The sequence below is a fragment of the Lytechinus variegatus genome, chromosome 17, assembly GCF_018143015.1.
Source record: "Lytechinus variegatus isolate NC3 chromosome 17, Lvar_3.0, whole genome shotgun sequence".
In the NCBI taxonomy this organism is placed as follows: Eukaryota; Metazoa; Echinodermata; class Echinoidea; order Temnopleuroida; family Toxopneustidae; genus Lytechinus; species Lytechinus variegatus.
The window spans coordinates 10,895,327-10,920,484 of NC_054756.1; the positions used below are offsets into that span (position 1 = coordinate 10,895,327).

Consider the following 25,158-nt stretch of genomic DNA (forward strand, 5'->3'; position numbering starts at 1 on the left):
ATTTTGCAAAATTGGAAATTTGTTTGGACGAAGGCAGATTTCTAACTCGCGGATGGTCCATTTATTTGTACATTATTGTATTGTAATCCATCTTAACCTCCGTATGTGCCTGTGTCTGTAGCCTTGTACATGCAGAACCTCCGAAGAAGAGGCCTATCTTCTGGCTGGGATCGAAGTATCGTTACAGCGGACGAACGCAGTTCCAGACGAGACAAGCTAGCGCCCTCATTGACAGGGATAGCCCAGTGGTGGCAAGAGGGAAGAGCGAGAGACATACCAGGAGTCTAGACGGTGGTAAATATGATACGGGCTAAGAAAGAATGAAGTTGTAGAGCAGTACACCCCTTTATGTTGGTCAGGATGGTATTCCATACTTATCGCATTTACCACAAGGAAACTCGCTGCAACGCACCCATTCCTAAGAAAATGCATGTCAGATCACAATGGAGAGCTCTGAGAGGCTCATTGTAGAATGTTGGTGGACTGTGACAGCATCGGAATCTCTTGACTATGGACAACGGCTTATTGGCAATTGTTCGTCCGTTGCGAATCTTCAGATGGTCTGCGGTCCCCCGGTACGCCAACATTTGACAAAAGCCTCTCAGCTCTCCATTGTGATTTTAATTGCATTTTCAAAGGAATTGATGCGTTGTAGAGAGTGTCTCCAAAAAATATGAAAACTCTATTGTGGAGAAAGGGGAGAGGGATTATATGATTCTTCTTGGGAGCATTTCATGAAAGGACATGTCAGACGTTTTATCTGTCATGTCCCATTTTATCCGACAGTTCCTGTAGTAACGGTGCATCTCATCCAATCAGAATCAAGAAAAGATGTCAGATCTGACAACTTGTCAGACTAAAATGTTGATGAAACGTTGCAGACTAAAATGTTGATGAAACGATCCCCTAAGTGAATTTCTAATTCGTCGAATCTCACATTGTTTAATGCATGTGGATGTTTAGTCTCTTATAATTGATAAATTACCAGTTTGACAAAATCTTACACCTTTGGGGAAATTACTTGATTGTAATGACTAGAAAATCTAATATGGTCCTTTAAAAGTCTCAACTCTATTACAAACAATGAAGACATGAATCAGTATCAAGTGAAGACTATCCCATCATATAAGTTATGTTGCAGGCATGCTTTTTAATTTTTACTTCTCTGAAGTGAACATTACATGTAAGTTATTTGTATATGAAGTATTTTTTGTACAGTAGCAATAATATGACCTCTTACTAAGTATTCTTCCATGACCTACTGATGAAATTTTGTAATCATTAAATTTTTGTTATAATTTTTTTTGGGGGGCTGGGATGTTACAGTTCCATCAGTATATAGGGAAATATTACCTTAGAATCTTACATTATCACTTCTTGAATACCATATTAACATTATTTTTGTCAGTATGTATCTTTCTTCCAATTTATGCATTTCCATATTGACAGTTTCGTACAGTTTAGACAGGTAAAGGAATAATGTCACTTCAAACAAATATCGAATTGTGTTTCTTTTCAAGGGTACGGATCACCGACGCCTCGTGACCCTGATAGGTCGGACGAGGTCGTCACCCCAGACAAGGCAAGGACGCTTGAAGCACGCCCTCAGAGTGGATACGAGGCACATGTTCCATACGTTGACACAAACGAGGAGGAGAAAAAGGTAGATATCATTAGAAAATCAGTGTTGGTAGATCTTAGCCATAAGATTAGACAATAGTATCAACAAGTTACTTTAGCAGTTGATAGTAATTACTATGCACTGGTAATATATGTAATATAGCATTAAAGTTATTACCTTTAAGCATTAGCATGAGATATTTGTATAAATGTAACTTTGATCAAAATTAATAACATTAGGATGGGAATATGAAGAAGATAACATCAGCTTTTAGTCTTAATTCAGGTTCCTTTTTACCAAATACAAAGTCAAAAAAATTTGCCGCTGTGTGAATTTGTTTAATGCTGATAATATATTTTCCTTATCAGTAGGAGCACATTATATAAAACAAACATAAATAAGATGGGGGAAAAGGATGAGAGTTGATTATTCCCAGAACTTTGCAACTTTGTCTGAACTTTCCCTATCCACTTTTCAAAAGGTAATATAAGCTGTTTGATGCCGTTGGCTGCTAAATTGACCAAGTAAAATAAGATTGGGCTTATATCAAACCTAATGATCACTGCTGACGATGCACTTTTCATTCAAATTATTGCCTATTTCATGGATCTTGGCAAGTGTGGGGATCATTTCATGAAAAATATACATGTTATAAGCTACTGAAATCCTTTCATCCCATTGACTGAGAGTAAATTAGTCGGTGAATTGCTTACAAACCTATAATTCAATGCTCCCTTTTGCCCTTGAACAAAAATCATACTCTTATAGCGCGTTGCAAGAAACTTGCAATCAATTGCAAGTCTATTTTCGGTCCCTAAATCAAGCGTATATCTTCCAATTAATTACAAATATATGATTGAATGCTAATTTGCTCCTTGAACCAAGGAGTGTAATCTGATTTGCTCGAGTTGAAAGTGATCAATCAGTTGTAAAGTTGCAACAGAATATTTGCAATAGATAGCAAATATTTCTTGCCCACCCCCTTACTCTAATAAAGAAATGTGCTCTAAGTAATATTGAAATTTAAGATATGCTAGGGTAATGAATTATAGAATAAGAATGAATAATTCTTGTTGGTTTAAACACGTACTTTTGATGAAATTGATGCTGTTGTTAGATGGTGAATCATATCATTGCTTTTTCAGTAATAAACAGTGCACCTTGTATTGCATATAATACTGTATCAAAAAGCGATGTAATCTTGCAAGTTTAGTACAGCCGCTGGTCAGCTTTTAGTAGACTATATATCCCATGCATCCAGCATGCGTATATATTCAGTATATTGAGGAATGAATTGTATATTTCAGACAGAAATAGGATTGTGTTATGGGAAAGTAATTCAATATTCCTGAGTTGTAGCATTATCATTTTTTTTAATGATATTCATAAATGCCCCATCTCTTCCTCCCAACCTTATATTACGCTTTATGGTATTATTTTGAATAATACAAATCTCTCCTCAAAAAAAAAAAAGTAAGATACTATCTAAGGCAATTGTAAAAAAAATAATGAATCTGATAAATGTGCAACAGTAAAAAATAAACAAAAATCTTTGTTTTTAAGAAAATCTAGTGGTAAATAAAATAGGGGGGGGGGGGGCAGTTAAAGATAAATGAAACACACATTAAAAAAGTATCAAGATATTAAAGAAATGCTCCACATGCTCCACTAGGTCCCCTTTTCTAGAAAAGAGATGGGGGAGGTTTCACAAAAGAAGTAGCCATTGAGTTTCAATGAGTATCGTTAGAAGCTACCCAAGTCCCTGCATCTGATTGGTTCAGACCAGATTAGTGAGAGAAAATACCAAACAGATGCTTCATCATGAATCACTCAGGTCACATAAGCCTCTATTCCTGGTTTATACAGTGTATACATGATTTATATAGGCACCAGGGAAAAAATTGCATGGGGGGTGGGTCACCGAAAATTCACCCCCCCCCCCCTTCCGAAATATCTTAGAGAGCCATGGAAAACTAAGATACGTATTGTAAGAGCCCCAGAAATTCCTGTAAGGTCCATTGTCCACTGCAATTCAATGTAGCAACATTGGGCAGGTGAACCCCCAAAACAGTCCACGAGGAAAAAAAAAAATTCGCTGATAGACAATATGCTACTGTGAAATTTTGATCAGTTCCCTCACTATTGTGTCTTTAGTGACATTGGTATTACTCAGGAATATTGAATGTTCAGTTGAAGGTGCATGCTATATCACATTTTATGTGTATACACCATGGCATGAAGTCGACGGATAGGGTGTGACAAATATATATCCTGTATCTATGGTGATTTATTATTAATGGCTGAAAAGAAATCAAATTGGTATTGAATATATATTAAATATATTGATATGCAGAGATAAAAATATTGTGATGCCCCCCACAACAATAAATGAAAACTTAATGAAAAAGAGGATTAAAAAAAAGATTCATTAGAATATAATGAAATTAAAATAAAGAATTTACAAAAATGCATGAATGAATATATTAAAAAAATAAATAAAAATTGATAAGAAATATATAAAAAATACATAAAAATGCTGGTTAAGTCTTAGAGGTTGTTAATTTTATTTAGACTCCATTCACAGGAAAATGCAAGTTTAACTAAGGAAGTTCTGTGAAATGAGAGTAGCATTAAACTATGATGTAATTGATATGAAAATATCAATCTGCAATCAGCAGCTGTTTTTTTTTCAATATGTTTGAAAAATAAAGTCAGTTTCCAAGAGAAATATTTTTTAACCCTAACAATGTCAAGATTTTTTTTTTGCAGTTAAATAGGTAACATGAAGCATGTGAAAAAATTCAGTTTATTGAAAATTTTAATTGGAGCTCTTAAGTAGCCACATTAGAATTGCTCATTATAGTACAAAAACCTAGGATATAGATATTGTTAGTTTAAACGTTTTTTTTCTAAGCTTAAAAGTTCACTCAACCTTCTGCATTTTGGAATATTTTGTGATTGTGAATAATATTGCCTGTTTAGTGACTTCCAAAAGTAGCATACACGTACAGAAGATAAAACGTCATTGAAAGCACGCATTATTGCATGCTGTTTGCTGCTCCAGTTCATAAATATGACTTGTTGGAATGGAGAAGTAGATACTTAGACAAATATTGCGTCTTGCTGTGGAATGATATTTGAATGGTCAATTAGACTAATACCCTACTTAAAAAAGATTAGGGTTTCTTTTTTGCCTAGGATGGATTGTGAATATTTGTCACACCCTGTATATTATATAGCATTAGTCTGCCAGTGACTGGTTAGATTAGGCAAATGAGCAATGTTTTCTTCTCTCAATCAATTTCAAATATCCCTGGCCAACTATTCTTTTCCTCCTATCACTCATCCTCTCCTCTCCCTTCTCTCTTTTGCTCTCTCCATCGCCACCACTCTCACAAACACATCGTTCCTCCCCCCCCTCACCATTGCAATTCACTCGTGGAGAAATCACAGCGACTCGATTCCGAGGACAGCAGTCGCGATGTGGTATGTGCTACGGAACTACGATCTGTGTTGCATTGACTCGGAGCTCATGTGTTGTCTCGAATATTTTCATGGAAATTCTGTTGTGTGATTAAAAACGATTTCAAGTTTCTATTTAAAAAAATGCAATTTACATACATGTATCTCATTTGTTAGGTGAAATGTATCTAAATTGTTTTAAATAACTGTAAACTACACACATTCTTCTTCTTGACTTCCAGCCCCCTCCCCCCCAAAAAAAATTGACATCTTGGATACTGTATATAAACCCATTACCTTAACCATTAACTTTATATTCTATTGATGTCTGTTATGAACAATCGAAGACAGATTGGATTTTTATGCTATTACATTATGGATTTAAATCATAGCATAGCAGAGTAAAAGATGGTATTTCATAAAGATCCTTCATTGCCGGTATTTGTTCTGTGGATGAATATTTCATGCAAATGGATAGGAATATATTCAAAATCACAACACATGGGCTTCTGTTTTAATACACGTTTCCAATCCGTCGATGCATGGACAATTCGCTGATCATTTTTTTTCTTCAAGTTGTTCTCAGTTTATGATTTCATCTCGTCAGAGGCAATTCATCCTGTACATGATTTCTTTTTATCAATCGAAGCATGAGTTTTGTGTGTTTCTTTTCTCACAGTGATTGCAGTGCTAATTAATTAACACAATTATTACAAGTGAATTTCATTTCACTTGTCTTATTGCTTTTGAAAAAAAAATCTATTCTGGATTTGCCTGTGTTTTTTTTTTAAATCATACTGTAATGCACAGTAATTAATTTCAACCTTGATGTAATGGTATTGTTGCAAATAACTTGAGTTGAGATGTCACAAAGTTAACACCTATCATTAAAAGTGTTGCATTCTGAGTCCTATCACAGCAGAAATTTCTCTTGACTGAACCAAAATCTGCCACTGTTATATTCATGGGTATTCAGTTTGCTAAATGGAGGAAAAATTTGTAAATTTGTAAATCTATCTATCTAGGGAGCTTTGCAAAGTAGGACAAATGCTTTAACAATCACCATGATTATTATGCTAAAACATTTATGTACATGCACTTTGCAAAACTATTGATGAATATGGTCAAATGCATCTCATTTGATTAGAAAGAAGGCATATTACAGCCATATGGCCATGAAGATATACAATCGTAAGCAAAATAATATTATTTTGCAAAATACCATTTGAGGGATCGATCAGCAGATAGATTTAACTGTTTGACAGATTTAAGAATCTAAAACTTGATCAATATATCTTGGTACATGTAATTACCAAACAATTAGCAATTACGGTATGTCTACCTCTTAAATATCAATATTTTCCATTTTGTAAAGGGGTAATTGGTTGAATTATAGTTATTACAGCCAATGATTTATAGGGAACAATTGATATCTGGAACCAATCGTGACGAAAATGGAAATCATCTCAAGTTTGTTAAACACATTCTTTTCATTCATTTATTAAAAGTATCTGTGGATGTGCTTCTATTTCTATTTAATCTAATTTGCTATTTTCTTTCCAAAGACTGCCTTTTCCATTCATATTTCAATTGTGCAAGTTTTCTATATCCAGTATTTTATTTTTTTCAAAATCATATACATGTACATTTCAGTTAATTGAGTTTGAGAAAAATATTAGATTGCATCCCGTTAAAAGTAGTAACTAAAAGAGAAAAACAATAGTGTATTTAAAGTACATTTTGATAGCCTGAGATAAGTTTGTTTTATTCAATTGGAAATTATGTTCGTATAATATGAAAATTTTGGGATATACAGAAAGTTCCCACTTCCTTTCATTTTTGATACTTCAAATTCTGAGGTTTATTATATAATTGGGAAATGCACTCAATCGATCCCAACACTTCTCTCAAAAATGAAATAAGCAAGTTTAAGTTTTTATGCTGCTATTAAAATGTTCCAGTCTGTTTTTCCAAGAAATATATATGTATTTAATCTTTACCACTCTTTTCTTGCTTCCCATTTAATCCCCTCTCGTCTCTTTTTTAAAAAACACCCCCATGAACATAATGTAATGGTCTGCTGGGCTATTCCATTGTAATGGCAGGATTTGGACTTGACCTCCGATGAGGGAGATTACGACGGAGAAACCCAACAAGTGCGCAACATCAAGCTCTCTTATTTCTCGGTCTGTTGATTAACTTGCATCGTTCATGGCTAACACACGCTCTGAATTCAAGTCTATCAGATTTTGATTTTGAAGTCCCATTTTTGTTCCATTTCCTAATCCCCTCCCTCCCCCCATCCAGGTCAATCCTTCTAAGCTCTTTCACAGTTCCCATCTCTCTGTCCGTCTGTCTTATCTTCCTCCGTCTCTACTGAACTTCAAACGTACAATGTGGTCTTGTCTTTTTCTATCTCACTGTCTTTATTATTTTCTAAAATAATTCTTGTGGTCTCACTTGTATTAAATGTGTATTATCATCAGCTTTTGAGCAACCGGAAAAAGTACAGTATAAAGAGTGACATACTCGCCAATCGTGACAGAGTAACAAGAATTGCATACAGTATTTACAGTTCTTATGATTTCACCTGGCTTTGAGCACATGTATTTCATCTTTAGCATGTTTCTTTGTCAGAAAAATGAGATTATACATTTTTTAATGTTTATTTATTTTATCACTTCAGTGGAGGATAGACAAATATTTGTTCTATTGTAGTAATCCAGGTCCAAAAACACAATTTGTGCTACATGTGGTCTATGTCTGTTTCTGTATGTGATTGTGAATTTTAGGGAGATCCAATTCACAGGCTTGTCCATTCAGTAGACTTTGCCATGTTATAAACCTTTTTGATAATCAGTACCAAAGCTTACATAAACTTCTCACCAATTTCTCTTTTTCTATCAGTGATATATATGTACTAGAAATCCATCTTGCAAATGTATATGTACACATTTTGTAAACCTGGTGTTGTGGTGTAGTTCTCCGACTTCTCCCCAAGTTTGTGTCACTTGAAGGCAAATACCAGTATTCCAAGCTCTTGTTTTTACTTGAACCTTGGTCTATTTGTTTGTTTATTTATTTATTTTATTTATTTATTTATTTATTTATTTATTTATTTATTTATTCATTTATTCATTTATTCATTTATTCATTTATTCATTTATTCATTCTCTCATTCATTCATTCATTCATTCATTTTTCATTCATTTATTTATCTATTTATTGATTTATTCATTTGTTTGTTTATTTATTCATTTATTTATTTCAATTCTGGTAGTCAGATAATATACAAGAAGTATTAGTTAAAGGTCTTATTATGCCATTATAGTAACATGATAAAAAAAAATTGGAATCCAATTTGAGAATTCTTTTTTATTCATTGACACAAAGCAATAACAGAAGTCTTGATAATGTAAGGAATGTTTCCAGGAAAAGATAGGGATGTCATTTTTAGGCGACTACATGTAATTTCATATGGTTTGAATAAAGATTCAAATAAAAGATTGAAACAAAGATTTAAGACAAATGAGAGTACAGAATTTTAGCCGTACAGATTTTTGTTCTTCCAGTTTTCTTTTGACCCTCCTCCTCCCCTTCCCCCATCTGACCATCATTCCTATTGTTTTATCCATGAACTCTATATGTTTTGCATCCTCTAGTAAAATGGTCAATGTATCCTTGTGTCCTTTAATTAATTCCTTTATCATTTGGGGTTCCAGTCGGCATGACAGTTGCATGGATGATCTCTGTTGATTTAAAGATTATGGTCTTGCCTTGATAAAGTCTGATCTTGTCAAACTATTTATCCTTTCCCTTATTTGTTGGAGATGTTAGTAAAAATATAACTATTGTGACTTATATCTTGTCTGCCCTATGCCTTGGCATATCAAATATCAAATTTTAAACAGTTTCCCTTGTTGATGATGTTAGTTGAAAAGATGGCTAATAAACCTTATGCATGTGACGTCATGTTCTCAAAGCGCCCTCCATCAGAGATATACCATTACACGTAAACAGAGTTGTCAAAAATGCGCCAGCTGCAGATCATCAACGCATGCAAGGCATTAGCCTCTAAGATGGCGGCGCGTTGATGTCAATCCCATTTCTGAGCTTTCTTGACTTTGATTGATCTGAAAGTAAATGAGATTGCTTTCAACCGGAATTTTTTCAATATATATGGTGTGCTTGATTTTAATATACTAGCTTTGTATTGCAGTGACATTTGTGTCATGTTTCAGTAAATATTTTTCACCAAAACTATTTTTGAAAATATTTTTTACCCCTTTCCCCTTTATATTCTGACCTCTTCTGTTTCATACTTTGCAATTATTTGAAATAAGCATGTATTCCTGGTTTACAGTATTCAGATGCCTATTCTAGCATGTCAAATATGTGATGTATTGTGTTTATACCCATCATTTGGTTGTTTAATTGTTATTAAACTTTAACAGAGACTAGCAGAATTTGACTGTAAAGAATGAAATGCATGTAGTTTACTTTTATGAATCCCAAGTGTTGGTATTTAGATGAGGCCTGAAAAAAATGTTATGTCGCCATCATAAGCCCCCAAACAGAAAGTTGGGTCAGTCGGTTGCTGTTGTCTTCTTAAAAATATTTTGAAATACCTACACTGCTGCGCTGGACAAAGAAAGTCCAGGAGGGGATGATTTATTTATCTAGTCAATATCTAATCACTCAAAGTGCATATTTAAATGGGGGGGGGGGTTGAGCCACTGAATACAAATTTGAGCAAACCCTTGGCCCAAATCCAATGGATCCTCATAAAAACATTGCATTTGTATATTTTAGGCCCGCCTAAAAAAATTATGATAATGTAGACCCTTTGAATGCAGCTCTTTTTGCAATGGGCATGGGGATCTATGTTATTTGATGAACTAGAAGTAGCTAACCCTAGAATAATTCTGTTTTATCCAATCAGAGGTCGGCCGATAACATGGCAACCAGCCAGCCAGAGGGAGGGGTAGGCGAGGGAGAGAACCCCGAAGAGGGCGGGCCTACCTTCCAGAAAGAAGTTACCACGGTTACCACTACCAAGACAACCACGTATACAGTTGAAAGAACAGGGGATCAGGTAAATAATAATAAGAGGGCTTTTAAAAATACTTAATTTTCAGTGGTAAATGAGAGGCATAGTGGCTGATATTTTTTGCTGATTCTGGTGTGAAGAAGTGTGGATGTTTGTTTTAGTTGTTTCTTGAAAACTTGATTTTGATTGACTACTGGGCCATGTTGCCATGGTAGTTACCATTTTACAAGTTACCTCAATAGAAAATTTAGGAATTTTTTTTTTTTAATGTCACTCAGTACCTCTTTCTCCTCCAAGAATGTTTTAAGTGCTCTTGACCAAAAATATTCGTACAATGTATGTGGTGTAAGAGTATGGTGTGAAAGTAGATATGAGCGAAATGTATAAATGAGGTACAACTGTTAAACTTTATACATTCTAGCCGGTATTCTACTTTTATACATTCTGGCCCATATTGTGAACTCAGGTTTACATTAAACCATGATTTGAAGTTATGGTTTGACTATGGATAGCCGATTGGGGCACAAATCTTTATTTGTACACATTCAATTTATTAATTCATATGACACTCAAGTAATTCATAATTGCTGGGAATGATAACTGAAGTATTTTTTCTTCATTATGGAGGCAACTGGAAACAAAACAGTTAACAGCAGAGTTAGACCGTGGTCTAAGTTTAACCTGACTTCAGAATACGGGCCTCTGTGTTTAGTGTCTTGATATCTGTGACTGTCACAGTGTCTCATTAATATCAAAGTCAATATGCTTTTTTTTCGAAGTTTATTGGTTCCTGAAAAAATTTGAATATCTTATATTACCTTACATGCTCCTGTTAGGAGTTCAAAAATTATTTGAGAATAAATATTCCTCACATATTCATATTGGGCACCCTGTAAAGTCTTTATTTGTATGTTAATGTATATATATATGTATATACATGTATATATATATATATATTTTTTTTTTTTGGGGGGGGTATCCATATGTAGAGATTAACCTTCCTTCTTTCCTTTTTGTCTTAGTAGCCAAGTGCTTATCCCCTTCATCTTTTAAGATCTTTACATGTATATGTTAAGTGTTGTATCTTGTGGATCTGTTTTCTGTAGAACGCTGAGCTGGTTAAGGAGACGACATTTGGAGAAGAGGATGAGGTAATCATCAAACACTAATCCTGCTTCTATGCATTACATCATCTAACCATTAACCATCTTTTACCATCAGTTTTCTCCCTCTTTTTATCATATTTATGTTTAATAATGTGAAAGCCCACTTTCAGAGTTATTTCTCATTTTTTTTGTTTTGTTTTAATAGTTGATGATTCAGTTTGCAATTTTTGTTTGTGGTGTTGGATTGAGAAAGGCACACAGCTGCAAAGTTCGTTTTTTTTTTTTTTTTTTTCATAAAGTGTTATTTTTCATCTAACAATTATATTTTGTGTATTCATGCTCTTATAATAATATGTTGTTACCAAGGAAGATGGTGATGTGCATAAGTGTAATGTTGAAAGAGTCCATTTGTCTGATTGTATGCTTGTTTGCATAAGTTAGGACAGGTGAAAGGGGGGGAGGGGTATGGTGAGGGGGAGGGAGGGTGGGGAGGGAGAGAAATAGGGAGAAAGACAGAGAGAGAGAGACATAGACAGACATGAAGAGGAAGGATAATATAGAAAAAACAGTAGAGTGCAGATGCTGGAGAATTAGGGGATGATGTGTCAACAGATTAACGCTCCAAAGAATTGCTGGGCGTCGCCTTATTGATCTCAATGAATGTTCAATCAAAGATTAAAAAGCATGCATCCTCGGTTTTGTTTCCATAGCAACCAGTGTTATTGTTGGAAGGTGAGCCGACACGGCTTCACATCCACGAGGAACCGGAGATTATTACTACCACTACCGTCAAAACATTCATCACTGATGATTATGCAAATGAGGTATTATGACATCATCATCAAAGCACAAGTAGAAATCTCATCAAATAAGCCCTAGAGCTTTCTTTTTCATTCACATACATGTATTTTCAACTACTGCCCTTTATATTTTTCTTCTATACACACATATATATATCTATTCATATATCTTAATATACTATGTTCCTGTATGTTATATTTCATAATAACTGCTGTTAAATCATGCAATAATTATCTCATATCAACTTTTAAAGGGCAGAAGAGCATGTGGCAGTGATTCCTCAGCTCATGGTTTCCCTTTTTTTTCATGAAGAAATAGAGGGTTGCTGTTAACAGTTAGTTGCCAATTTGGAGGAGAAAAGGGGTTACCCCCTTGTAAACTTCCCTCTGAAAATAAATCACAGAGTGAATGCTCTTCTATTCTTGAAAGATGACATAATCTTTTTTTCTATTAACAAAATCATCAAGGAAAAATGTCATAGGGTTTGTGTTTATAATTTCCTATTGCTAATCATTTGTGTACAAAGATATTGCAAAGGAAATGCTGTTCTTAATGCTCCTCAATGTATACAAAATCTAATATTTCTTTCCGATGTAATGAAAAGCTGTGTGCAGTCTTCCAGCCACCCCATTTAAATCCTGAATTTAAACAACTAACGCTGATAATTTAACAATATATTGATATACATGTATTTCAGTATATTTGGAAAAAAAATGTTTAAAGACAAATTCATCAATAGAGGACTTTTAGTGGAAGGAAATGGTTCGTTTTAGTTAAATAATGTATTTCTCAACAAAAAAAAATCACCAAAATTGATCGGAAAGCATATATATAAGATATTACTTTTGTGCATTTTAATGTAGTGTAATTCATGTAGTTTTCTTTTGTTTTGTCTGAAGTTTTTGTGAAATCATGTTTCACTACACATTGCACTGTGTCATTGTTTTCATCAATAGGGTCCAAAAACAAATCACCATTGTTTGTAAATATGCAATTCATGTAGTAGTAGCCAATGAAAGTAATGGCGCAGTCACATTTCCCTTACAGCGGCCGTGCGGCTAGTCGAAAACGGCCATTTTTAACATTTTTTGTACCTGCAACATATACATGTAAGTGGTTTAAATGAAATGTATAAAACAGCTCGCTGTTCAGCCATCTTGAGGGAAAATGTGACTGCAGCATTGATGAAAAAGTAGTGATTTCTTAACCCTTTGAACCCGATAGGCCGGAATCCCAGCCTGCCAGAAAACACGCAAATACCCGATAGGCCGGAATACCGGCCTACAGTCATGTGATTTCAAAAGCATGGATTCTACATGTCAGGTGATCTTCTAAAATGACGTCATCTTTCTAGTACGTGTAGGAATATTTAGTCGATAATTTCAGTCAATGTCGGCAATGATTTCGGAAGGATTAAGCTTCAAAATATGCCACTTTTTTGTGATTGCTCGTGTCGTAGGTGCGGTAATACGCGGCGAGTCACGTGCTTACTATGGGGAAGCAATTGGTATACCTCACTTTGGTGAAAACAGTGATTTTGAGCCCAAAACAGACACTAAATTTGATATTTCTGATTGTAGACTAGGTCTACGAGAAGCCAAACAACTTTAGCCGGCTCGGGCCGGGTACTAGGGGGGGGGGAGGTGCTGTTAGGTCTCGAATCATGGAGGATTGTATGAATGTGGTCGAGAAGTCATCTGTGTGCAAATAATTCAGGGTGTATGTCACAACCACCCCAAATAATTCAGGGTTCAAAGGGTTAATGAATATCTTTATATTGAAAAATTAGCAGGCAGCTTACAATATGTTGTAGTTTAGACATACCTGTATGACAATCTCATATTTCCGTAGACTGTCTTCTGATTCCTGGGGTTTGTTTCATTGAAGGCTTGTCAGATGTTTTAAACATCTGACATTGGAACTTTGCTTCTCAGCCAATCAAAATCAAGGAAGGTTCACAGATCTGACAAATAATTGGATGAATAATGTTGTGGAAATGCTCCCTGTAGAAATGAAGGTTGCCACTTATGACATACATGTATTGGATCTCTAAAATCAAGCTTTTTCTGAGATTTTCTTTTCTTTAATGATGTTGGTTGTAATAGCCAAGCAATGAAATAAATGTGAACAGCGTTTCTTGATTAAGAATATTTGGCTAGCCACTTTCTAAAGGGGACAACTTGCATGCGCTGTATAACATATACACATAAAATAGTAATTGCAGTTTTCACCTTTCAAAATACTTCAAAATTGTTTGCCTACTCATAAAAAAACCTGATGAAACAATGAAATAGAAAAGTAAAGGAAACCCAAATATTTTATTGTATGGTAGAAATCTTACCTTGCAAGCAACTCAGTGCTAAAGTGTTTAAGCAGTTCAGAATAGCATTCTCTTGTATACATGTTTTTGTATGGGAGTTGATAGACATTTGTTCTTCCAAAGAAATTTGTCCTATTCATAATGCCTTACTGTATTTGATGTGTTTGAAACATTTAAAGGTCATAATCATGGCTATAAATTGTTTTTCTTCTGGTGCTCGTACAATAACAAAATACTCAAATTAGAAATGTACATACATGTATATATGTAGTCAACTAGATTTTGTATTTATGATTTTTCAAGCATTTAAACTCTCACTCCTTCCTAATTTTTACATTTTCATTTCTATATTACGTGGAGTTCATTCTCAATCATTCCATTGAAGGTCTAGACCTTGTTTTGTTGGGAAAACAGGACTTCATTCAATAATTTGCCTTATTTTCTTTAATATCCTATTTCTTTTTTTGCTTCATTTCCTTAAGCAGCTTTCCATGATATAATATCTTGGTGCCATATTCTTGTGTCTTTATAGTTTCAAATGTTTAGCGCATCATTGTAGCATATCAGTATTACATATAATCTCACTTTTGCTCATAATTTCAGCTTATAATGGTGTATTTATCTGACTTTCTATATCTATTATTACATTGTACATGTATATAATTCACAAAATTTATAATTAGTCATTTTGTAATGTTATCTATCTCTATATATTGTGTATAATTCTGTATAAACCTTGATATCAATAGTTTCTAAAATATTTAGGATAACTAACTTTATTTAAAAATTATGTATTAAAGCAATGATGAATTGCTGGACATTTTATTTATTTAACATCATTTTTGCTACAAATTGAAATGAATTTCTGATCTTTAGCAGAACTAAACACAGTGCAAAAGGAAAGTTCTCCCTAAAAATTGAGTTACTGTTTTAAAGGTGTTTAACTACTAAAGTTAACTTGGAAGAAGTGTGCAGGCCTAGTAAAAGTTTTTCTAGTAAAAGCAAAATTTCCACATTTCGGTGTTCACATAAAATGTAATTTATACCCAAGGAGAAGGAATGTTAGTGCTTCCTACCTTTTATTAGCATTCTTACCCAACCTCATTATTAAAGTAAGCTGTTGGGTATCAAAATGAAAAAATTGATAAAACTATTTGGTTGCAAAATTGGATTTTGTTTTTTTTTAAATTAAAAAATGATCTGGATTTATTTAACAATTCAAAATTCACGAAAGCTGAATATATTCCTCTAAAAAGTGTCGGGGCAAGTGTGATTTGTCAAGCAATAAATATTTAGTAAGCACAACACTTCAACGTTATTCACCAGGGGGGAAAACACCAAATCAATTTAAAACCTTAGAATTACTCTTTTGTGCTCATTCATACATGTATGTGACTGAATGGATCAATTCCATTTTCACACAAAAGAAAGTAACTAAGTGCAGTAACATTCTGACCGATTAGCATTGCTCAAAAACTTCAAAAGTGATGTACTGTATGTTGTTTTTATTTAGGGGGTAACGTACCATTTGTATTGTGTTTATTTCTTCAAAAGAATCATGATGGAATACATATATACATGTACGGTATGTGGTTGGATGTTTCTAACTTGATTGAACTTACTCTAATTTCAAGGTAATAAGTAGTGCAACATGGGTTAATCGCTATTCACGAACAACATTTATATATATATTGGTACAAAGTAAAGTTGGAGCCAGTCATGCCCCTTCCAGTGTTATTGCATTATGCACCCATTCAGGATATACCGGTTCCTCAAAGACAAATATTCTGTTTACTTTATTTCAAATCTGACATTTACCAATTCCTCCTCCCCCCGTAAAGAATATCAGAAAAAATAAACATGCACCTTTTATAATCGTCAGGGTCTGAACTTGCCAGAACTGACTGGTCACTTTGATCAGTTATTGTTCTTAGTAGAAGCTGAGAAACAGTCCCCTCCCTCCCACCAGAAAAAGAATGACAATGATAGATGATCAAGCCATCAGAATAGACTTAAAAACCTTGAAGATTGAAGATCCATATTATTATTGGTTTTGGAAGAGGTTCACCATGGCTCCAACTTTGCTATCGGTCATTCTAACTGGTCACTATCTCATTGACCTTTACAGCAGCCCGAAGCTGATCAGGTCATTCCAGACCAGTCTCCTCAAGAAGTGATCCATGAGGAAGTATTGACCCCTGACAGGGTCACCGCTGACCTGTCAGAACCGGTCCTGGTCCTTTCCGACCAACTTGAATTGGTCAAGGAGACGGACGTTGACCAGGAGGAACCGGGACAACCCGAAGCCGATTTGACCCCTGAAGACGCCAGATCCGACAGGGATGATTCTCCTGACCCACCACTCCTACCCCGTACATACCAGCCAGAACCAGCCCAGTCCGGTTCTGACCAGCCCGAACCAGTCAAGGAGCCTGAATTCAATCAGCAGGAACTGGTGGTCGAGGAAGCGGTAGCAAAAGAGGAAGTCACTGGGGTTGAATCGACCCCTGACCTTGATGCACGTTTTGGCGGGGATGTTGCCATGGTAATCCGCCTGGATGTTGATAAGCAGGACGAAGAAGAAGACCAGGTTTGAGATGCTTACAAACCTCACGCATGGTCTCATTGTCTTCATTGTGTGTGTCTGTATTTGGGGTTTTTCTAACTGCATCTTATTTTTCATTTTCATTTTCCATTTTGCTTATTCTTCATCTTGTCACAGGGTTCCAAGGTGAAATCCATCCAACCAAGATAAAACTAAAACCTAATGACAATACTAATGATAATTACTTGCAGTATCTCCATCCAGAGCAGTAATCAATCTAATGCAATGCTGACATTAAATCATGATTCATCTCATATTTTCTATACGGGTTCCTTGTGTATTTACTTTAACAGATAACTTGGCCATCTTTAGCTCTACAAATTTATGTTATGACAAGTTTTTATTGAAAGGTGTTTCCTTTGTGTGCAGTGTGTAGTTTATGAATTCAGGTTTTGAAAGTTTATCCCTCGCTTCACCCTAAAAGAGCCTAATATGAATGGAAATTGAGGTGAATGTGGTGCTTTAGAGTAGTGAATGAATATTCATGAATCGCCAATTACGTCATAACCATTTATGGAATAGATCTGAAGAGGTTATGAACTGTGATATAGTAATTAATGAGGGAACTATCTGAAACATTTAGTGAATGAATATTCATTAAATTGTCATGTCAATTTACCATTCATGAATTTGATCTGAAGAGGATATGAATTTTTGTATCTCAATGAGGGGACCGTCTGATACATTTTTCAACCTCATTCATCTTTGTCTTCATATCTTTCATGATCATGACCATGAGTTTAGTTTTCATTGTTATTTATAATGTCAATCTGACGGTGAATGATCTGTGATGCTGTTTTGACAGAACATTTCGAATTTTACTTTTTTATAAGCGTGTCTGTTGACTTCGACATCTTTTGTTGTTTCAAAACCCTCCAAAGCTAACATTAATAAACACACCTCTGAAAGAATAAGTTTTTTAATTTTAAAATAGATGTATGATGAATAGATTAAAAGGGTACATTTATTTCAGGATAATCTTCATTTTGCAATGAATTGAAGAGTAAAAAATTTGAAGATGTGAATTTGAGGCAAAATACAAAGTTAAATCATGACTATTTAACTTATTTGAGACTCTTATACAAAATAGCTAAATCCTAGTGATTTAGAGGCCCTCAGATCAATGTAGTAACATGAACTTTGAATAGCATGCATGTGAGCATTTAGAGTAAATATTACAACAAACCATTTGAACAATTTAAACCATGTAGTTGCCTACAAGCAGGCCATATTAATATTTCATTCTAAGCCAGGTAAAAATAATCTAGGTGGCTGTTAGAACTACACATCTCAAATTCCAGGACTTTTCAGACAGCGTAGAAGAGGTTGTATTTTAGAGTTGTGACATAACATGTTGCAACTTTCTTTTGTCTAGAAAGAGTTCTTATACCTAAGTAACCTTTGCTCCATGGCAGCCGTACAGCGAGTCGAAAACAGCCATTTTAACAGGTTTTTTTGTAATAGCTACATGTACATGTTCAAATAGTTGGTTTGAATATTAATGAATAAAACAGCTGTTTTCGACTCGCCGTGTGGCCGCCATAGAGAAAATGTGACTTGGGTATGAATCAAAATATGATGAATGCTTTTCGACAGTGAGTGGTTGCCATTATTGCCACAGTTATGAAATAAGCCTTGTATGTGCTGTCCTCAGTTTTTGTAGATTGTGGGATGCATAGTTTTAACAATCTATGGATCGTATTACAGATCGATGGAATCGTCTGATTTAGACAAAATAATTTTTAGGGGGCTTCTTTCGCAATCAATCTGAATCTGCAACATTGATTATGAAGCTTTATCGTAGCATTGAACGAGGGTTTTTCCTGGGGCAATTGCCAAAAGAGTTGCGGTTCATCGCAACTTACAAAATTATTAAAACACGAGTCTCTAATATGTACATTTCATTGGTTTGAAAGTCAAGTTGCATTTGATTTTTGTGGTTGCGTTTGATCGCAAATCTTTCTTCAATGCATTCCAGGACCCTCGTTCAATTTTCTAGGGCTTCTTTTAGCATATTCTGGGCAAAATTTCCCTGAGCCCCTGTTAACCCCCCCCCCTCGGGTATGATGCTGACACAGTTGTGTGTTTATTCTCTACAGGACGAAGAGGAGGAGGAGATGATGGCTGCTGCCCAGCCGGAGCAGGAGGACGAGGTCTCACCGTTCGTCAAGACGGCCATGCTGGTCCAGCAGCAGCAGAGCAGTGAGGACGACTCCAAGCTGACCAGGGACGTCCCCTACGTCAAGACGGAGAACACCACCATCACCTACGAGAAGGACCCCGAGGATGCGGTCGATGGGGAGGAGGATCCGGGGACATTGATCAGCGCGCAGACCATGACCAGTGAGACGAGGTCGATGACGACCACCACTCACATTACCAAGGTCAGAGGGATGGGGGGTCTTACGATGAGGATTATGTTGATGATGATTATGGTGATGATGATTTTGATGCTGTTGACAATGGTGGTGGTGATGATGAAAATGAGGAAAGGAATAGCAGCACACTTCGCAGTATGTAGACTGAAACTTGTGACAATGTCACAAAAGTCCTGAAACTACATGTACATGTAGAACAGATTTTTGTGATTTGATGATGGCGATGGTGGTGAGGGGGAGTGTGGAAGCTCTGGGGAAATGTTTTCATTTTTGTTTGTATTCTTAGAAGTAAATACTTCCTATTTCCAGGTAACTCATAAAATTGAAGTTACAGTATGATTTTTTTTATAGGTAATTATGCAGACTATTATGAAAAAAAAAAAGATTTTATTTTCATGATTGATACAATTTCATACATAAAAAAAAATAAAAACTCGTCATTTCATTTACAATTTTACCTAACCAATTGACATTAATGACAAACAAGTACATGTACATATATTGGTAATAGAATTATGTTTATAGATAACAGTAGCATATCAGTGATGGCATTGTAATTGTTGTTAATAATAATAATTATGATGATAATCTATCATCTTTAGTATCATATGAATGAACTATGACCATGATCGTTTCTCCCCTTTTCATTATCAGACTGTAAAGGGCGAGCTGACCGAGACGAGGGTTGAGAAGAAGATTGTTATCCAGGCAGACGGTGACTTAGATCATGATAAGGTATAAAAACCCATTCTTTATCTGTATGCATGTACATGTCTAGTAACTTGAAATCACTATGTCTATAGATATGAATATTTATACAAATGACTGGTGATCCCTTCTTTTGGTACATGATACACACAAGATTGTCATTGGTGTAGATTAAGTTCCTAACAAAGGGTCACCAGTCGTTGGTAAAGTCTCTCGTAACTTACAAACAGCTCAATGAAACACCCACCGGGCTTTACATACTGGGTGATTTCAAGTTCAGTGTTGACCTTTCGGTGTTGGTGTTTGGTCAATTATAACACCAAACATAGAATGAAGATGGCCCCGAAATGTCTCATACTAGTTGTTGAGATTTCAATAATGTGGTCTGGACCAGTTTTACTAACTCTGAATAAGTTTTAGAGCTAGGGGAATTGCATCACCAACACCAAGGCCAAGAACTTGAAATCACCCATTGTAGAGCAATCAGTGATTTCTTTTGTGTTAAGGATTAATGGTCATTCTCTATTTGTGCAGCTTGAAATTGACTTGTAAATTGGCTTTACCTAGAATTCAAAACAAAAATCATTGCAGAGTATGTCATTGTGTACTTTGCAAGAATATATCTGTTATCTGTTCTGTATTTGTAATTAACCAATGCTTTGAAATATTTGTCTGATTTTATCAGAGGTATGGAAAAATTGAAATTTTGCTCAACACCCTTTACTTTTAGCTATAACCACCATGAAACTGCACTGATCAAATATCAATACTTCATATCATGTTTTTGAATAACCCTTTTTACACTTTCATATAATTCTTTATCAGAATATGTATCCCTACTGCGTCTTTCTAATTAAAAAAAGAATACAATTTTTTTATACAAAATAGGAGAATGAATTTGATGTAAATGTAACTTTATGTCATACAAGTAATCAACAACTATTTTTGATGTCTGTTCTTTTTTTCTTAGAATTTTTGCGCAGTATGGCTGTAACATGGCTGTTATCATTAATGCCTAGATTTTTTAAATTTTATTTTATTATTTTTTAGCAAAGAATGGCTTCCAGCATTCATGGCATGGCTATACATTCTGTTCTGTTTTGCAATAATAGTAATCTGTATTGTCGATCTTTATGGATTTATAGCAATTGCAAATTCATTTATAGGACACATTTTGAAATTTTAGCTTTAAAAACATAGTTACCTATGAAATTTACCCTATATCAGGTCTACACACTCGAAGACTTGTGTTGTGATTGATATTTGGGACCTACATGTACAATTTATTTTGCAATTAATTGCAAGTGTCTTAAGTATATCCCACAGTTTTCATAAAACTGCCCTAGGGCTTCCTTTCAGCAGATACTTGTTACACAGCCCGACAGATTGTTATGGTCCATATTCTCATAAGTGGTTTCATTTGTACCATGGTGTGAAACCATGGATTATGCAGATTTTGTATACATGATGATGCTTGAGTAGAAGAAATAACCAGTTGTCTCACGATGTAGCAAACGTAGTAGGAAAGCGACGTTTCGTCTGCAAGCTGCTAGACTTCGTCAGGCAATGAGCAAAGACGCTGCTGCGCACGGGTTATATAGCGTCGGGAGCTATTGTCCGGCTCCACTCGGGCGTGAGCCGCGCTGTGATTGGCCGGAGCCGCTGGCCAATCAGGGTCCGCGCTGGTGCTTGGTGCCCGCTCGGGCGTGCACCGCGCGCTGTGATTGGCCGATGCAGCCGGCCAATCAGCGTCCACGCTGGTGTCAGGCACCCGCTGGTGCGGGCGCCGCGCGCTGTGAACCGTGGATGCAGTATGCCGTCGGATGGTAGGTAACCATTCATCAGGGATCTCAATGCCGCTGTCCCTGTTGATATTGCTCGGGTGCAAACGGATCTGGATCGCTTCCTTAATGCGCCGCGTATACCAATGCTTATCATTGGCGATGCAGCTGACCTCATCCCAGTTAGGTGGATGATCGGAGTCCCAAGCATGTTCTGCAACAGCAGAGCTATCAGTGCGCCTAAGCCGAACATCACGGCGATGTTCCTTCATGCGTTCCCCCACAGGTCTACCAGTCTCACCGATGTAGACTTTGTTGCAGGTCGAGCAAGGGATCTTATAAACAACCCCATCGCGTCTGTCGGGGATCGGGCGGTCTTTCGGACGGACCAGCTGGCTGCGGATGCTGTCGGACTTAAATATAACTCGGATGCCATGCCTCTCCAAGCGCCGGCGGAGAAGATGCGCGATACCATCAACAAACGGGATTACTATAGCGGATTTAAATTGCGCAAGCTGTTCGGACGGGGCGCTCTTCTTCTTAGCGACGCGGTTAACGAAGGAGCGCGGGTAACCGTTAGAAATAAGCCGAGGTGATGTGTTGCTTCTCTGTAGCTGTGCAATGGGGCTTAGTAACGATGCGTGAAGCTCTGTCGTAAAGACACTTCACTACCCCGCGCTTAACGGACTTCGGGTGATGCGAATCATAAGCAATGTACTGATCGGTGTGCGTGGGCTTCCTGTATACGGTGGTGTACAGTCGGCCGCTGGTGTCACGGTGCACCAAAGTGTCTAGAAAGGCAATGCGCTCGTTGCACTCCATCTCCATGGTAAAACGGATGGAGGGCTGCTGCGAATTCATGTGGCTCAAAAGGTCATCTACGGCGGATCTATGCGTGATGATAAACGTGTCATCTACGTATCGCTTCCAAACTCTAGGGGCGCAGTCGGGCGGGCAACTACTCAGCGCACGTTCCTCAAAAGCTTACATGAACAGGTTAGCGATCACCGCGGAAACAGGGCTGCCCATGGCTGCTCCTTCTTGCTGTTCGTAGAAATTGCCGGAAAACATGAAATATGTAGATTGCAAAACAAAACTCAAAAGCTCAGTTACCTGGGCCGGAGATAACTGTGTGCGCTCGGGTAGGCTCTCATCATGTTCGAGCCTGCTAAGTGCGACCTTGCATGCGGCGTCGATGGGTACATTGGTAAACAATGATACCACATCAAATGAAACCATGACCTCATGTTCCTGTATGGTTTCGCTGCGCAGGAAATCAACAAACGACGCGGAGTTATGGACAGCATGCCCATTGGAACCGACTAAGAGAGCAAGAATATCAGCGAGATACTTAGACGTGTTGTAAGCAAACGAACTCACACATGACACAATCGGACGAAGCGGGATGTCAGCTTTGTGGATCTTAGGTAGTCCATAGATCCTGGGCGGTTGCTTCTGCGACGGTTTTAGCTTCCGGTAGGTAGAATCATCGATGTTACCATTCTTGTTAAAGCCGCGAAGAATAGTGGAAAGCTTGCGGGAGAGGCGATCGGTCGGGTCCTTCCCGATAGCGTGATAGGGGCCGGATTCGATTAACTCGGACATCTTGGCGCGGTAGACATCGGTGTCCAGAATAACACTGGCGCGGCCTTTGTCTGCTGGCAAAATCATAATAGACTTGTCTTCCTTGAGCGATTTCAAGGCTTTGCGCATGCCGGGAGTAATGTTCGATTTAGGCGGTTCGGCGGAGGAGAGGATAGCATTTATCTCTCTCCTTACAGAGCCGATGGTTTCGGCATCAAGCGAACGGATGGAGGATTCCACCTTCGCAACAATCTCGGTAGCGGGAACACGCTTCGGGGCTACTGAAAAGTTAAGCCCTTGGCGAGCTTTCCTACTACGTTTGCTACATCGTGAGACAACTGGTTATTTCTTCTACTCAATCCTTCACCACAATGAACCTCTTCCACATCATGATGATGCTTATTTCATCGTTAAGAAAATTCCAATTATAAATACAAACTTCTGGCATAGGGTGCTCAATTCATGCCTGATAATACAAGAAATCTGCATAGTTCATGATTTTTTACCATGGTGCAATTTAAATACAGGCCTTTGTGTGTATTGTGTGTATATCCAGTATGAACATTCATGCCTGGCTTTTATGTGTATGTCAGTTGCTTCAACATACAATGTACATATGCATAGTAATGGTAAATACTGTATGTGTATGCGATGGCTGACATGTATGGTTCTTTCGTATTTTGTCAAAGGTCCTAAAGGAGCAATGACCTCGTAGGTAACTTAACAAAAAAGTCTGAGCCATCGTTTGCCACACCTTCCAACAGGAATTTTGCTCAGCATTGCTTCTTTTTTCTTATCCCCTCATTTCGGAATAGGCAAAGAATTATTTTGGGGTTTAGAAAGCCCCTGTAAATCATGCTTGTGGCAAAGGAGATCTGATTGTCACAACTTGTTTTAGGCTGCCTAAAAGGGACTTGGGGCCGGTTTCGTATAGAAAGAGTTACAACTGTTCTAACTTTACTATTGTAGCTGCCATAATGGCAAAGTTACAATTGTCACTTTTTATTTTAATGGGGCCCCAGGTGGATGTTTTAAAAATCCGTTGGTCCATGTAAGTTAATAGAGACTTTAAGAACGACTGATGATCCTTATGTGCTGAATAATCACCAATGGCCATAACAGGGGAATGATGTTTATTTACCACAAAAAGGATCACGAGTCATTCTTAAAGTAGGTCTTAACTTTATACAAACAACTTTGTGAAACATCCCCCTGTGCTTATATAGGAATGGTTATTGGGAGATAGAAATATTAGATTTTTATGTGAACTTTTGTGTATAATGCATTTGATGATTAATGATGTACCTACATGTAGATTTAGCCAATAATGGCTGTTAGTTTGGCCAGCATTAGCAGTTAGTTTGATCGACCGTGACTTTCGCTTCGGCTTCAAAACTGTAGAATGTCAGTGAGAATCTTGTGTCAGTGGATCTTAGAAAGTGTTACAAGTCTTTCAGAGAAGAGTACATTATAATTGAAAATCAATGTTTCTGGATGTGTTGTAGGTATTGGGTCAATATGGACCATGTCTAGTAAAATATAATTTTTTCTTTATTTTCAGGGGCTACTTTTCACGAGTTTCCAAAATTGAATGTGCTCTGACATTTCAGTGAATTGGGATTTTCCAGGCTCTTTTCTTTTTTGAGCATTTTGGTGGGAAAATTGCCCGAGCCCCCAATGTACATGTATTTTTTTCTCCCTGGATAATGAAGTAATCAGCAATGTCAAGCATATACGGCCTT

The 25,158-nt window shown here is 36.6% G+C and overlaps 1 protein-coding gene across 16 annotated transcripts in view; it reads left to right on the top strand.

The window, feature by feature from the left end:
- Window positions 1-25,158, top strand: part of LOC121431099 (protein 4.1-like) — a 90,993-nt gene that overhangs the window by 54,144 nt on the left and 11,691 nt on the right. For 3 of the 16 annotated variants that reach the window (XM_041628581.1, XM_041628585.1, XM_041628593.1), the window contains 10 exons: window positions 122-294; window positions 1,521-1,663; window positions 5,066-5,107; window positions 7,189-7,269; window positions 10,026-10,178; window positions 11,240-11,284; window positions 11,950-12,063; window positions 16,489-16,950; window positions 19,065-19,349; window positions 19,998-20,078. In XM_041628581.1, the coding sequence (XP_041484515.1) occupies window positions 122-294; window positions 1,521-1,663; window positions 5,066-5,107; window positions 7,189-7,269; window positions 10,026-10,178; window positions 11,240-11,284; window positions 11,950-12,063; window positions 16,489-16,950; window positions 19,065-19,349; window positions 19,998-20,078 (1,579 nt within the window). The remainder of the gene's footprint in view (window positions 1-121; window positions 295-1,520; window positions 1,664-5,065; window positions 5,108-7,188; window positions 7,270-10,025; window positions 10,179-11,239; window positions 11,285-11,949; window positions 12,064-16,488; window positions 16,951-19,064; window positions 19,350-19,997; window positions 20,079-25,158) is intronic. The other 13 variants (XM_041628588.1, XM_041628583.1, XM_041628586.1 and 10 more) reach the window with 13 other exon arrangements.